Source organism: Notolabrus celidotus, chromosome 11, assembly GCF_009762535.1.
Source record: "Notolabrus celidotus isolate fNotCel1 chromosome 11, fNotCel1.pri, whole genome shotgun sequence".
Taxonomy (NCBI): domain Eukaryota; kingdom Metazoa; phylum Chordata; class Actinopteri; order Labriformes; family Labridae; genus Notolabrus; species Notolabrus celidotus.
This window is the reverse complement of record NC_048282.1, coordinates 1,765,184-1,781,984: the sequence shown is the minus strand read 5'-3', so window position 1 is coordinate 1,781,984 and position 16,801 is coordinate 1,765,184. Positions and strand designations below refer to the sequence as shown.

Sequence of the window (16,801 nt, the reverse complement as noted above, 5' to 3'; positions counted from 1 at the left end):
AGTCTGATTTATATTTCTGCGTCAAATCGATGGCGTAGTCTACGCCGGTGGTCCACGTACCTCCCGTACTTACACAGAGGCCTACACACATGACTGACATGCACCTCCTCCAAAATATAACTACATGAGAATCAAAACGGACTGCAAGCCCTGTGATTGGTTGGTATTGTATGTCCTGCATTTACAACACTTCCGGTATCCCGCACATCAGACACTCATTTCATCTCCTCCTCTCTATTCTTCATGTAATCATGTCTGTATGATAAACAGCAACATGTATCAGCTGTAGATTAACAGAACACGCTCTGAATCTGTGTGGAAAAGGAAACAGAGATCGTAACGGGGCCGGAAACAGGCGACCGGCTATCAGAGAGACCACACTGCCCTCTAGTGTTTCGGAGGAGAACTGCTGCGTAACACGTACACATCGACGCACAAGTATGTGGAGCTTATGTCCACGTCAGCCCCTGCTGCAGGGGAGACGCAGAAGTATAAATCAGGCTTAAATCCCTCTCTGTACCCAGGGAACTGGATCTTAAACCGATACTGAACAGCCATAACGTTCAGGTCCTCAGACAGCACTGGGTAAAAAGAAGAGGAAGTGAAACACAGAGGTTAGCATTACCCTCCCTGAACTTTTCAGAAACATGAGCATTTAATTTTCCAAAACAAGAAAGTTCATCAGCTTCAACACTTTATAAGTTACTGATGTAATATTTCTAATTTAATATGTTTTTTTTCTGTTTGATGTCCTAACATTCACAACAGCATACCAACGATTTTTTGGAAACGGAGTTGAATATTTGCTACATAAAGCTACTGGCAACTGAGGATGTGTCATAAACAAAGGTTGCTAAACGCTTCTAGCTTGAGTATACTTTAAACCCCATCCTGAACTGATCCATTAAAAAACAGTTTTCTTTTTGTGCAGTCACACAGTCCCGTAAAACATGGAGAGGCAAGGACATTAAATGTTAGAGACATGCATCTCTCTTCACAGTATTCAGTAGGGCACAAGTATCTGTGTTTATTTCAAATGCAAACATGGTATTAGTAGTCCTGCTTTGTTTAGTGCATGAGAATCAGACTGACGTTCAGGCTGCAGGAGAGTACAGGCAGACACAGTGCTTCTCTTTTTGCTGTAGCCGCAGCATTTGCTTAAATAAATATGACGGTTGAAAACAGCATGCGAGTGTAACAGGATACGCTTACAGATCTGCCCTACAGTAGTTGCTTGAATTCAAATTTGTAACATTGACCCGACTCTAAAAGATATTTGTTACCATCAATATCTTGAGTGCAAAAATAGGCAGTAGTAGTCTAGCTTCAGGAGAACAGGAGGGGAGCTGTTTCAGTGTGACGTAAAGTGCTGTAGAACTCTCCTGGTTCTATTTCCCGGGGGTTATCTTCTCCAGTCCAGGCCAGGCAGGGATGTAGTAGCGTGGCAAAGTGCCCTCCATGAGCCTTTCCATCCATAACCCCAGGCGGTCCAGCTTATGGTGGATCTGCAGGGTGGACATGCTGCGCGATCTGTTGGATTTGCGTGGTGGATGGTCATCCCTGGGACCTGGTCTCAACCTTCCCCCTGCGGTCCCTCCCTCGTCCTCTGATGACTTATTGTCAAGGTCCTCCCCGGTATAGACGGGCTTAAACAGGCACAGGTACTTTTTGTAGCCGTTAAGCGCCAGCACAAAGCCGGTGTAGTCTTTCTTGTGGTTTCCTCCATCATCCTCGTCAGCATCAATCTGTATGGGGTCCTGGGCGTACTCCAGGAGTGTGTGCATCCACTCACTGTGCTTGTCGATATTCAGGAAGGAAAAATGCAGCGTCAGGCTCCTAAGGGAGGGTTGAAAGAATGCAAAGATGAAGATATGTTTGATGCACAAGAAGTACAGCGGTGGCCAAAATGGTCAGAACACTTGGCATATTTAAGAGGTTTCATTTGGGTTGAATCAGCCTTTAAAATATCCATAAAATGAATGCAATATCTACAAAGTCATCATCATGCTCTATAAACCATAGAATAGATCCATCATAAGGAGGTTTAGGTCATTTTATCTCACCGTCAGTCACACCATCATGTTCCTTCACAGAAGAAACCAGAGCACCTGTGTAATCGTGGTCAGGTGTGATCGTGGTTAAACCGATGGTGATGTAAGAATCTGAGGACACAGCGGTGTGGTTCTTGTGAATGTAGAAGGCCTCTCCTGCTCATTAAGTGATGGTAACATCAGGGTATTTTCTCTGAGGCCACACCAATGTGAAGCATCTCAACATGTCATCCTCAGGGACAGGTGTCTTATTGGGCCTGGATTTATTCTCTAAGAGGACCCTAAAGTCTCTAACAGTAGTATGGGAGGTAGAACCTTCAGCTATCAGGCCCCTCTCCTTTGGAATCATCTACCAGTCAGGGTCCAGGAGGCAGACACCCTCTCTACTTTTAAGAGTAGGCTTCAAACTTTCCTTTTTGATAAAGCTTATAGTTAGAGCTGGATCAGGCTTGGACCAGGTCTTAGTTATGCTGCTATAGGCTTAGACTGACACACTGGGATCCTATCTCACCCCCTTCCCCCCCCTCATCACTCGGGCTACGTTCCAACTGCAAGGCTTAAAGGTGACATATCACGCTTTTTTCATCAATATATATTGGTCTAAGAGGTCCCCAAAACATGCCTTTAAAGTTTATGCTCAAAAAAACACTGAAATCAGATTTTGGTCTGCCTGTAAACCCCTCTTTTTCAGCCCTGCTCAGAACAGGCTGTTTTCTCTCTGACCACGCCCCCTCAGGAAGTGGATGTGCCTCGGCTCTCCAGCACGTTGATCTAATGTTTACATGTTGGCTGAATATACACGGCTGCACACAGACCCGCGTTACTTCAACCCTCTGAATCTGATCCAGAATCTGATCCTGACGGAGAGGCGCCTGCAGCAGGACCTTTCTGAACCATTGGTCATAGATTTAGTGTTTCTTGTTGTTTTATTTGTCAGTATGTAGACGTGTGTCTTGGTACACAGCTACGAACATGTAGCTATGTGGCTATGCTAACTAGCGCTAACACTTATCCATGATAAATAAAAATCATCCACTAGATCTTCAAATCTGCAGACGTGGGGAGTAAAACCGACCTTTGTGTTTATTAAGACAGCCTACAACTAGCATGCCTCCCTCCTAAGCTCCTTGTTAGCACACATGTGTGCAGGTAATGAAAAACGGAGGAGGGGTTCAGTATTATTTTATACAGTCTATGGGCTGAACAAGCTCCGAGCTCTGACTGACGTTACAGACCGGATATTGTTGTGACGTATGAAAAACACTGAAGTCTGAAACGGCTGGTTTCACACACATTTACAGAAAGGTGGAGAAATCAGAACAGGGGCAGAATGGATTTTTTTCATTCTCGGGGGGTTTGTAGACATGCCAGGGAAACATATTTCAGGTAGAGAACCATTAAAAAGTCGATTTTGCATGATATGTCACCTTAAATGCCCAATTACGATTTTTTGCTCAGATCCGATTTTTTGTTTGCCTGTTCACATTACCATCTATAATCTGACCTGTATCTCATTCCAGTGTGAACTGTTTGCGGCTCCGAACTGCCCTGAATGCACAAAAGAACAGTAACCATGACGTCACATGCAGCTGTTTCACAAATATGGAGGAAGTCAGCATTTTGGCCTTTGTTACAAAGTATTCTTGCAGTGGGAGCCAGAGAATGAATAACCAGGTGCAGAGGAGGTCAAGTATAAAGAAAAAATATTTAGATGGACCAAGACCTCACTGTCCCTCCATTGACTTGTTCCATCGTTGCGTTCCTCCATTTTTGCAAGGCAGAGTATCAAATCCGCCTTAGCCTTTCACACTGAGGTTGCATTGAAAAAAATCAGGGGTCTCATTTATAAAGGTTGCTTACGCACAAAACGGGGCCCGAAACTGTCGTATGCCAGTTTTCACGCTAAGTTTGTGATTTATAAAAACAAACTTGACATGAGAATGTGCCTACCGGTTAGCAAACTATCACCTATGTGTACGTACATTTTAGAGGCAGGGGGGAATTGGCAACGCAGTTGTTAAGAGGGAGAACTGAAGTCAGATTATATTCTAATGCCTTTTACACATTTCATTTCATTGAATAACATATTATCAGACCCGCATCACCATCATCACTAAGACCTGCATATTCTATTTGTATGTGTGTCTGTGGTGAGTCGTTTCCATTCCTGGGTTTTTGGAGTACGTACTCTTTTAGTAGGGATTCTACGCACTCTTTTATAAATGAGACCCCAGATCTGTATCTGATTCAGGACCACATGTGGAAGTGGTCTAAATCTGATTGGAAAAAAATCTGATTTTAGGCCAGATTTGAGTGTTCACACTGCCTCTAAAAAATCTGACCTGGTCACCTGACCCCCAAAAAATCGGATTTAGGCCACTTTTGCCTGCAGTGTGAACATAGCCTTACTCTAACTCTCCCTGTCCCATTAAAGTTACTAACCATAGACCTTTCTGGAGTCCCTGAGCTCCCTTGTCTCGTAGGTTCCTCTGAGCTGCTGTAGACGTCCTCCTGCTGTGGACGTTCCAGACTCCAGCTGATACGGACGTGCTGGACTCCAGCGACGACAGCTTCTACTACTCGTCTCATCACTATCACCGCTCCGTCTCTCTCTTACTCCCCTCTATCCCTCTTTCCAGACCCAACTGGGTCGAGGCAGATGTGTGTCTAACATGAGTCTGGTTCTGCTCGAGGTTTCTGCCTGTTAAAGGAAGTTTTTACTCTCCGCTGTAACTAGCTAAGTACTGTGAGGTGCAATGCTCATGGTGGATTAAGGTGGGGTCAGACTGAGTCTTATCCTGTCTTGGTGTTGGGTCTCTGTTCCTAATTTGACATAGAGTGGTCTAGACCTGCTCTGTTAAAAGAGTCTTGAGATAACGTTTGTTGGGATTTGGCGCTATACAGATAGAGATTGATTGATTGACACGAAACATTCTTCTAACTATGGCTGGAACTTCCTGAGACAGAAGGAATCTACTGGAACATGAAAATGATGGACTGGACCCCTCAAAGACCAGACCTCAACCACATCAAGCAAATCTGGGCTGAGTTGGAGAATAAAGCAGACAGATGTATTGAACATTCAAAGGAATGGGATAACATTAGTGTTGAAGTTCTCAGGACGTATATGGACACTATGTCAGAGAGATGTGCTGCTGTGATGGACACACCAAATATTAAAGTTAAAAGACGCACATCAGGTGATATTTGTTGGGCTCAGAGCAACTAGCTGCATGTTTCATGAACATTATGAAATAAAAGCGTTTTTTGGAGGCAACAAAAAGGTGAATATATTCAGATCTGTCAGGTGTTCTAATCATTCTGGCCTCCACTGTATGTCAAAGTATGTTGTCCACATGATGAAGAGTTCATGCTCAGCCTACCCGGTGAAGGAGTACACCTCTTTGGCGAACTTGCTAAGCAGGATGTTCTTTGAAGCATCAGTGAGCACCAGCACGATGTTCATGTGTCCTGGCCTCAGCTTCACCAGGTTGCTTATGTAAGTGATATCCGTCAGCTCCGTCACCTCCACAAAATTCTTCTTCGGAGGTCGACTGAAATCAGGAAACAATTGAAGAACTCAAAGACAGAATTATGAATCCTTCATCTGACAAAATAAGAACGATGAAAGTGTATTCTTACCTTGAAGCACTGTTGGCCCCTGATGACCCGTTTTCTGCTTTTGATCCATCCTTTGCTTTCGGTTTAGTCTGCTTTTCTTCACTTGAGTCACTGGGAAATCATGTCCCCATTAGGGAGAGAAGAGGACAGTAGTTAAATTAAATCATTATTATTGGGCTTTCTTTGATCTAAAATACTAATATATCGTTTTATGGACGTGTAAAACATTTTAAAAGCATCCCACCTGAAGGCCTGGATGACCACGGTGCCGAACAAGATGAACAAGGCCGAGAAGATAAGAGACAGAAGAGGCATCATCTCACGCCTGCAAACCATCAAAGATGTTTCAGTGCAACAAAACACTCAAGAGGTGTTTTTATACCAGGTGGAAGATATCTGTGTGAATAGGGCTGGGCGATAATTTGATAACGATAATTATCTTGATATCATTTTTCTCTATATAAATATAAAACAAATTCGATACAAATTTGATATAAATAATCCATCGACTGTATAATAAATAGACGTAGTATCCATGCCCTTACCCATCTGTTTCTGAAGAACTGTTTTGAGGCCAATCGAGCCATATTGCTGCTGGCGAGCCATTTTGACGTAAAGAGGCGGGCTTTGAGCCTCCTAGCCAACAGCTACAGTGTTCCCGCTTGTCGATCAAGTCAGCTGTGCCTAAACATGTAATTACACCCCCAGCCACTTCAAATGGAGTGCGCACTAATGAGCTTTAAACGCTAGTTGCCACCCAACATTAGACAGAAGAAGAAAACTGCATTGAACAGCCAATCATGTCGCAGGGTGAGAGGTAGGCGGGGCTTAAAGTCGTTCGGAGCAGAATGTAATCACAGCTGAGACGAGCGACAGCGACACTAAAGAAAACTCAAAACCTAGCAGCTCAAAGCAGAGTCGTTAGTCTGACACTGAGTCGACTCTGTGTTAACTATTAACTTCATACACTTCATTAAATCTACTTTCAGGATGTGGGTAAAGGAAGAGCACAGAGACTACTTCTACTGTGAACACGTTTAATGTCCACCACGACTGTAGGACAACTGAACACTGAATAACCGTGATGCATTCACTGCACTGTGGGAAACAACATCACTCTGCCCAGAACCCTTAGTAAACTTAAAGGAGACTTCCCAACTCAAACAACACTCTATAAACTGACACACAGAATACAATTGTATATATATTTGTTGTAAATTTAAAGGTGACATATCATGCAAAATTGACTTTTTAATGGTTCTCTACCTGAAATATGTTTCCCTGGCATGTCTACAAACCCCCCGAAAATTAAAAAAATCCATTCTGCCCCTGTTCTGATTTCTACACCTTTCTGTAAATGTGTGTGAAACCAGCCGTTTCAGTTTTCAGTGTTTTTGTTACGTCACAACAATATCCGGTCTGTCACGGAGTCAGAGCTCGGAGCTTGTTCAGCCCATAGACTGTATAAAATACAACTCAACCCCTCCTCTGTTTTTCATTACCTGCACACATGTGTGCTAACAAGGAGCTTAGGAGGGAGGCATGCTAGTTGAAGGCTGTCTTAATAAACACAAAGGTTGGTTTTACTCCCCACGTCTGCAGATTTGAAGATCTAGTGGATGATTTGTATTTTTCATGGAAAAGTGCTAGCGCTAGTTAGCATAGCTACATAGCTACACGTCGTAACTGTAGCTGTAGCTGTGTACCAAGACACACGTCGACATACTGACAAATAAAACAACAAGAAACACTAAATCTGTGACCAATCCTTCAGAAAGGTCCCGCTGCCTTTCTGGCAGAGGTTGGTTTTACTCCCCACGTCTGCAGATTTGAAGATCTAGTGGATGATTTGTATTTATCATGGATAAGTGTTAGCGCTAGTTAGCATAGCCACATAGCTACATGTTCGTAGCTGTGTACCAAGACACACGTCTACATACTGACAAATAAAACAACAAGAAACACTAAATCTGTGGCCAATGGTTCAGAAAGGTCCTTCTGCAGGCGCCTCTCCGTCAGGATCAGATTCTGGATCAGATTCAGAGGGTTGAAGTAATGCGGGTATGAGCAGCCGTGTATATTCAGCTAACATGTAAACATTAGATCAACATGCTGGAGAGCCGAGGCCACATCCACTTCCTGAGGGGGCGTGGTCAGAGAGAAAACAGACTGTTCTGAGGAGGGCTGAAGAAGAGGGTTTTTCAGGCAGACCAAAATCTGATTTCAAAGTGTTTTTTTGAGCATAAACTTTAAAGACATGTTTTGGGGACCTCTTAGATCAATATATGTTGATGAAAAAAGCGTGATATGTCACCTTTAAATCAAATTATGGAAATAACCTCAACCTGTGAAAAATAAGAAACTACAAACTAAAACTTCACAAAAATCTATTTTACACTAAAGACCTGCTTCCTGTTAGCAGCGTCAGAAATGATGGATTCAAGAAGTTCACCAGAAAGCTAAATCCAGATACAAACTAACAAACTGTCTTCAACTTTCACTCAGGAGGAAAAATCTGACTTTACATTTAAATGAAATAATGATTTGATATTTATCGTGAAAACGTAATTTTCAATATCGCCCAGCACTATGTGTATGTGTGGAATTGAGTTTTGTTTAACCACATTCTGTAATCACATAGTTAGCATCAAAGTCTTTTAAAGCAGAATTGGTCCAACAATGTAAGAAAAGTTAGAGTGTATTAACTCACCAGTTGTTATGAAGGATATCATCAATGACTTCAGAGAGGTAATCACAGGAAGCATAGACCCATCTGATAACAAACATCTACAGAGGAACATCATGAGTTGTAGTAGGAGACGTTAACAGATCATAACCATCAAAACACTCTTCATTATGAGAGGACTCACAGAGGCAAACTCGTTGTTGAGCTCAGGCAGCATGGCGTCATGGACCAGGATGGACGGGTCCTTCTGAAGTCTCTCCAGCTCCTCTGAAAGACGCTGCTTGTCTTCCTCACTGCCATTCCAGGCAGTGACCGGCTTATACAAAGCCTTCCCTGCAGTGTTACGCCTCTCCAGGATCAACACCTGAGGACAGAAGAAGACAGGGTCCCCATCTCAATGTCCACACCGGCACACTCACTGACTCTGAGGCGCGTTCCCGCTCAGTCTGTGAGGGTTTAGGGCTGTTCAACTGTCAAGACGTCAAGGGTGTGAGGGATCTCTCTCAGACTTTTTGAGCCCTTTATGCCCCCTTTCCATAAGTGGTCATTTCAGCAGACTTAGCGTAAGGGAATTACCCATAATTCATAGGACTGTGACGTGAAACACGGGAGTCCTGGCTGATGCATGGAGGGGTAAACAAACTCCATAACAGGATATTTTAAAAATGAAAGACAGTAAACAAGAAGCATAAAAGGTGCGACCACAGAATGTTTGCCTGTAAGTATAAATATAGGAAACAGCCTTAAACAGCCTACATCTATTTATCTTCAGACATATAGGCTACAGTATCATTTATACATTTATAGTTATACATTTAAAATACTGTGGTTCAGCAGTCTGTACGGTAAGAGCCAGGATCAGTTCCCCCCTCAAGAGCCTTGAATTTGAAGGAAGTAAAAATTGTGCAATATAAATTCTTAACACTTTTAAGGTGAGCTACATGATGTCATGCAGGTTACGTGAGAAGTTTCAAAGTGCTGTTCCATTCCCAGTTCTACAGTTGTTGAGCCGTCAACAACTTTCTAGGTGACGTAAATGAAGTCAGGAAGGGCTCAGGGTTCATGGGGGACATGAGATTCAGACTTCAAATATAAAGTTGAACAATACCAGGATCTATTAAGTCCAAATTTATGATGTCACATCCTGTTCTGCCTGGCAGTGGGGAAAAATGTCTAAACTCAATACTCAATCTCAACTCTGGGCACTCATTTAACTCTCCCTGTCCCATTAAAGTTACTAACCATGGACCTTTGTGGAGTCCCTGAGCTCCCTTGTCTCGTAGGTTCCTCTGGATCTCTGCTGCTGTGGACGTGTCAGACTCCAGCTGCTACAACTTCTACTACCCGTCTCACCACTATCATCTCTCCCTCTCTTCATCTCCCTCTATCCCTCTCTCCAACACGGTCTTAGCAGATGTGTGTCTAACATGAGTCTGGTCCTGCTGGAGGTTTCTGCCTGTTAAAGGAAGTTTGTCCTTGCCACTGTAACTTGCTAAATGCTGCAAAGTGCTCTGCTCATGGTGGATTAGGATGAGATCAGACTGGGTCCTGACTGTAAGATGGGACTAGATCGGATCTAAACCTGTCTTAATGTGGGGTCTTTGTTAATAACAGAACATAGAGTACGGTCTAGACCTGCTCTGTTTGGAAAGAGTCTGAGGAGAACATATGTTGAGGTTTGGCCAAGCGGCAACCTCCAGTCTAAAACTATGAGTCCAATGTGGAAGTGTTAAAAGCTGAAGGTCATCGAGGATCCACTTAAGGCTGGCTATCGGAAGTACCGGAAACCACATACACACCAACTCAAAGAAGACGATCTTTACAGCAGAAATAAACATGTTTACAGCCTGGTTCAAAAAACAAGTGTAGTCTGGATAGCTCATTTCTCGATCGGCTCACACTGTGAGGGGGGTGAATTTATTTTTAATGCAGCAATTTCAAAGATATTGAGATTACAAGTCTTCCAATGAGAGGCACAGCTGACTTGATTGACAGGCGGGAACACTGTAGCTGTTGGCTAGGAGGCTCAAACCCCACCTCTTTACCTCACACTAGCTTGACAGAAGCAATATGGCTGCCGCCGCATATTGGCCTCAAAACAACGCTTCAGAAACAGACTGGTGACGTCATGGATACTATGTCTATTTATTATACCGTCTATATAAATAAAGATTGACTGATTGGTTAATACACTTTTTCCACAGCTTATCAAAGCAGTAACTTTAAACCTGTTTTTGAACTCCAACATGTTGAGTATATTTCATGTGTAAGGTTACCTGTGGATGTGACTGAGTACTGTCCTTGTTCTGCACGAGGGTGTCACAGAGTGGTTGTTGTAGCCGTTGGTACACATAAGCAAATCTAATAACTTCCTTTGCATTGGACGTGGCGAACGACAGAAACGCCTGGTTCCCAAGAGAGAAGGTCTCTTCATCGCCTGTGATCAGCAGGACACAGTATCTACAGGGACAACAAACAGGTTACAACACCACAGCAAGTGCCAGAATATCTTTTCTGTATACTTTAGATCAAAGGGGTATTTCTTAAAGTGTCTCCTCTCTGGAATAGCAGATTGAAAGACTAATAAAAGGTTCTCTTACTTCCTGCGTCTGTGGAACTGTTTGACAGGACACAGCTCATCAAACAGTTTCTGATTGACCAGCCGAGGTGCGAGGAGAAATTTGTTGTTTGACATGAACTCATCTATAATTTGCTTCTTCAGTCCTTTAGCCTGTAGAGGTGACGCAGAACCAGAGAGAACAACGTTAGGGGATGTTTCTGTGACAACACAAATCAAACTACATCAAAGATTTCACATCAGTGAAGGTGCTGATCCGTCCTGCTCCTGGGATATACCTGTATAATGTCAGCAGGCTTGTCAATGTTCTCTTTGAAGACCAGCATGGTTGGAGCGTACGTGTTGATATTAAACTGTTTCTGCAGATCGGCGGTCTCTGAAAGGCCCTGATCCACGTAGCCAAACTGTAAGTAGTCCTTATAAGCAAAAGCTGTGAGCTATGGAAAGGCAGAGATAAATTACTGACATGTTTGTGTTGAAATAACTCTCAGTAACTCATGAGGTGCATGTTACATTAATAAAACTGTCCATGGCCTACTTTGTAGAGCAGAGGAACTACAGGAACTTGGTCGAACAGAAGCACGTGTGGCTTGTTGAGCTCATGCCAGCTGTTCAAGAACTGCAGGTCGTTTTTGTCTGTGACCTGAAACATAAAAAATGAATCAAATCAATACTACCAATAAATCATCTGTGCGTCTTTTAGAATTGTGATCAACATTTACCCGATCTACAAGTCTCTGAGGGAGGAGGTCTTCAACAAACTGCCTCAGGTGCTCCTTTGCTACAGCATAATGGAAAAACGTGACTTTCCCATTAATGACTCCCAGTATCGACGGGGTGCGATGAGCACCAAGATGATTCGCCAACCGTCTCTCATAGCCAACATCCACCACACCGATCCCGACACCTGTAAGGACGGGGGAGCCCCAAAACGTACACACATCAGTCTTTTCACTCCGCCTGAAATCCAAACACTACATGAAGGATAACTTTGAATAACATAGAGGTTCATTCCAAACCTAGACCCTCCATCTCCTGCACCACCTCTTTCCACACAGGCTCGATGTGGATGCAGCTGAAGCACCAGTCAGAGGTGATCTTGATCAGGTACGGCCTCTTGTAGCTGTCAGGCACCACGTCACTGACGTACTGGTTGAAGTGTAAAATGTACCTGCTGTCAGTAAAGTCTCTGTGGTTCTTGCTGTTGAAGGGAAAATTGAAGAAGGACTCGTCAAAGTAAAAGCTGTCATGGCGGTGACCGTAACGACTGCTGCCGTATGGTTGGGTGTCGTCAGTTTGCCCGTATCGGTCATAATTGGCCCGTTTCTCTTCATTGGACAAGATCTACATGTGAGGTTAAAAAGATCATATTACAGACGTGATAAATATGATGATGGGGGAGTTTAGTTTACACATCATACTACAACAATGTTACACATATATTCAAACACATATACAGTGGGGCAAAAAAGTATGTAGTCAGCCACTGATTTTGCAAGTTCTCCCACTTAGAAAGATGAGAGAGGTCTGTAATTTTCATCAGAGGTACACTTCAACTATGAGAAACAAAATGAGAAAAAAAATCCAGGAAATCACATTGTAGGATTTTTAAAGAATTGATTTGTAAATGATGGTGGAAAAGAAGTATTTGGTCAATAACAAAAGTTCAACTCAATACTTTGGAACATAACCTTTGTTGGCAATGACAGAGGTCAAACGTTTCCTGTAAGTCTTCACCAGGCTTGCACACACTGTAGCTGGTATTTTGGCCCATTCCTCCATGCAGATCTCCTCTAGAGCAGTGATGTTTTGGGGCTGTCGCTGGGCAACACAGACTTTCAACTCCCTCCACAAATGTTCTATGGGGTTGAGGTCTGGAGACTGGCTAGGCCACTCCAGGACCTTGAAATGCTTTTTATGGAGCCACTCCTTCGTTGCCCGAGCGGTGTGTTTGGGATCATTGTCATGCTGGAAGACCCAGCCACGTTCCATCTTCAATGCTCTCACTGATGGAAGGAGGTTTTGGCTTAAAACCTCACGATACATGGCCCCGTTCATTCTTCCCTTAACACGGATCAGTCGTCCTGTCCCCTTTGCAGAAAAACAGCCCCAAAGCATGAGGTTTCCACCCCCATGCTTCACAGTAGGTATGGTGTTCTTGGGATGCAACTCAGCATTCTTCTTCCTCCAAACACGACGAGTTGAGTTTTTACCAAAAAGTTCTATTTTGGTTTCATCTGACCACATGATATTCTCCCAATCCTCTTCTGGATCATCCATATGCTCTCTGGCAAACTTCAGACGGGCCTGGACATGTACTGGCTTAAGCAGGGGGTCACGCCTGGCGCTGCAGGATTTGAGTCCCTCTCGGCGTAGTGTGTTACTGATGGTAGCCTTTGTTACTTTGGTCCCAGCTCTCTGCAGGTCATTCAACAGGTCCCTCCGTGTAGTTCTGGGATTTTTGCTCACCGTTCTCATTATCATTGTGACCCCACGGGATGAGATCTTGCCCCAGATTGAGGGAGATTATCAATGGTCTTGTATGTCTTCCATTTTCTTGTAATTGCTCCCACAGTTGATTTATTCACACCAACCTGCTTGCCTATTGTAGATTCACTCTTCCCAGCCTGGTGCAGGTCCACAATTTTCTTCCTGGTGTCCTTGGACAGCTCTTTGGTCTTGGCCATGGTTGAGTTTGGAGTCTGACTGTTTGAGGCTGTGGACAGGTGTCTTTTATACAGATAACCAGTTCAAACAGGTGCCATTAATACAGGTAACGAGTGGAGGACAGAAGAGCTTCTTAAAGAAGAAGTTACAGGTCTGTGAGAGACAGAAATCTTGCTTGTTTGTGGGTGACCAAATACTTATTTTCCACCATCATTTACAAATAAATTCTTTAAAAATCCTACAATGTGATTTCCTGGATTGTTTTTCTCATTTTGTCTCTCATAGTTGAAGTGTACCTCTGATGAAAATTACAGACCTCTCTCATCTTTCTAAGTGGGAGAACTTGCAAAATCAGTGGCTGACTAAATACTTTTTTGCCCCACTGTATACCTTTCAAACATTTAAACATGCAGCCCAAAGTGCTTCACAGAATAACAGAGAGACAGAAAATAACAACAATGTTAAAAGTATAAAAGACTTGATTATAAATAAAATACTTAAAAATAAAATAAAATAAAATCAATACAATAAGTAATAGTGGAAAGAAAAGTTAAAAATAAGGTAGCGTTAACAAGATCAGATGAATACAAGAAATAAATAGATTAATAAATAATTAAATAAGATAAACAAATGTTAAAGCAATGATTCAAATAATAATGATTTAAATAACAATTAAAAGAATAAAAATAATAATGCAGTCCAGGGCTAAATAGAAAATTACTCCAAATTAAAAGCTAGTTTAAAAAGGTAAGTCTTAAGTTTAATTTTAAAAACACTCAGAGAGCTCCTAAGCTTAGGGGCATAAAAACTGAAAGCTCTTTTGCCGATGCTTGTGTGAGACACATGTGGAACATTTAAAAAGGAAGCATTCATGGACCTCAGTGATCGAGCTGGAACATGAAATGACAGGAGATCAGTGATGTATGGAGGAGCGAGGCTGTTAGGAGCTTTAAAAACAAGTAAAAGGACTTCAAAATTCTAAGAGAAACAGGGAGCCAGTGCAGAGTTTGAAGAAGAGGAGATATGTGATCTGATTTCTTTTTCCTTGTTTAAACTCTGGCAGCAGCGTTCTGAACAAGCTGCAGTTTTCTGAGAGATTTTTTGGGCAAACCAGTAAAAAGGAAGTTACAGTAGTCAATGCGGCTGGTAATAAAAGCGTGGGTTACAATGTCGGCATCTTTCTGATATAAAAAAAGGTCTGACTTTATGTTTCTGAGATCATAAAATGAAGTACTTACGACCTGGTTAAAATAAGCATTGAAATTAAAATCTGAATCTAAAACCACTCCCAGGTTTGTGACCTTTGATTTAATTTGTTAAAATCTCTCAGAGTAGTCTGGAGTTGTTCTCGGGCTGCTTTGGGTCCTACTAAAAGAATCTCACTTTTGTCTTTGTTTAATTTTAAGAAGTTCTTGCTCATCCAGATGTGTCCGGTGTGTTCATATGTGTCCAGTGTGTACATATGTGGGATGAGGTGCACCATTATTGTGAGGCTGGGTGGATGTTTATTGGTTATTGTGTTTATACATGTATTCTTGTACAGACGGTGGCAACAAATCTCCTTATTAAGGACAGATAAAGATCTATCTATCTATCATTGATGTCAGAAAGGCAGGCGGTGAGGGAGTGAAGAGTGTTTGGGTCACGGGGTGAGACAGAGATGTATAGTTGGGTGTCGTCTGCATAGAAATGGTAATTGGGTAATTGATGTGATGACTTGAGATGATGTGTCCGAGAGGTAAGATGTATAAGGAGAATAAAATAGGTCCAAGAATCCTTCCTTGAGGAATTCCATAGTTAAAATCGTGTGTCTGAGACACACAAGCACCGAGGCTGATAAACAGAACTGTCTGTTAAAAAGATAAGAACTAAACCAGGATAAAACACGATCAGAGAGACCAGCCCACTTCTCATGTCCTTTGATTAAAACATTGTGATATTGATGAACTCCTTTAGAACAATGACTGACCTCATAGGATTTGGTGATCTTGATAAACATGTCCTCAGCACCTGGACTCTTGTTTTTGTCAGGATGCCTTGGAAAGAAGATTCTTCTTAGTACAGCACCTCCTGATGTTCTGAAAACAGCTGAGTGCGATGGGAAATATTTACCATTCTTTTGCCAGACGCTTGTAGACCTTCTTGATCTCTGCCTGGCTCGCACTCCTGGTCACCCCTAAGATCTTGTATGGGTCCATCTCAGGCCCAGCTTGTGATGCTCCTGCCAGCAGCACCGAGAGGACCACCACCAGGACCAGCGGCACAGACATCTTTGACCCCACCATCACTGTTACCTGTGGCACATCACAAAACCAGAGACTCAATCTTTAAACGGCAGACACAGCACTTCTTCATGCTGAGGTTAGCTCTGTGATGATGCTAAGAGAGAGAGGTACAGTCAGGGAGCTGGGTAGAGAAAGGAGATGACATGTCAGATATTTAATTCAGCATTAACATTACAGTTTATCTGACAGGACCTGACTGTGACAACACATTTCCTCGAGTTAACATGCAGGTATTAGTGTCATGAGGGTTATTGTCGTTGCTCCATAGGCTAGCAGTCTCCACGCAGCATCTCTGCAGCAGTCACCTCGAGCAGCAGCAGTCAGCCAGCTCTCCGCCACATGCTGGGAGGAGGCTGAGGTCTTCTGCAGCGCGTCGCTTCACGCTGATGTGAAAAAACAGCCGAATGTAGAGACTGGGTTCTACAGCATCCCACAGCTCCGTCAGGACAAGCTGCTGTCAACCAGCTGCTGCGAGGCAGCATCTATGGAGGAGAGGGGGAGGGGCCCGCTGCCGAAAGGACCTCTGGGAAACTGAGTGTTTAATCTCGTATCGTTGGGAAGAGGACAGTTTATTTATTTTATCTTATTTTATTTTATTTATTACTTATTTTATACAGTCTATGGAAGAGGATTAGGGCCACCAGAGAAAGAAAAAAAATTGAAATTTCGAGAAATCAAACTCGAAATTTTCGATAATAATAATAATAATAATAATAATAATAATAATAATAATACATTTTATTTAAAGGCGCCTTTCTCGGCACTCAAGGACACCGCACAGATACAAGGACATACACACACACACACACACACACACACACACACACACACATATATATATACACATACATACATACATACATACATACATACATACATACATACATACATACACGAATTTACATTAAAGGAA

At 42.7% G+C, this 16,801-nt stretch overlaps 1 protein-coding gene across 2 annotated transcripts; it reads right to left on the bottom strand.

The window, feature by feature from the left end:
• Positions 1-25: 25 nt before the first annotated feature.
• On the bottom strand, positions 26-16,405 carry LOC117821974 (dnaJ homolog subfamily C member 16-like). Of its 2 annotated transcripts, none has more exons than XM_034696563.1 (15): positions 16,081-16,405; positions 15,716-15,897; positions 15,573-15,639; positions 11,956-12,280; positions 11,659-11,843; positions 11,475-11,579; positions 11,215-11,373; positions 10,959-11,089; positions 10,635-10,818; positions 8,543-8,722; positions 8,383-8,459; positions 5,917-5,997; positions 5,694-5,783; positions 5,435-5,605; positions 26-1,836 (listed from the first exon to the last, which is right to left on the bottom strand). In XM_034696563.1, the coding sequence occupies exons 1-15, from the start codon at positions 16,096-16,098 to the stop codon at positions 1,389-1,391; spliced, it is 2,403 nt and encodes an 800-aa protein (XP_034552454.1). In that variant the 5' UTR covers positions 16,099-16,405; the 3' UTR covers positions 26-1,388. The 2 variants fall into 2 exon arrangements, with proteins under 2 accessions (XP_034552454.1, XP_034552455.1); XM_034696564.1 differs by having other exon boundaries at positions 16,194-16,405.
• Positions 16,406-16,801: the final 396 nt, after the last annotated feature.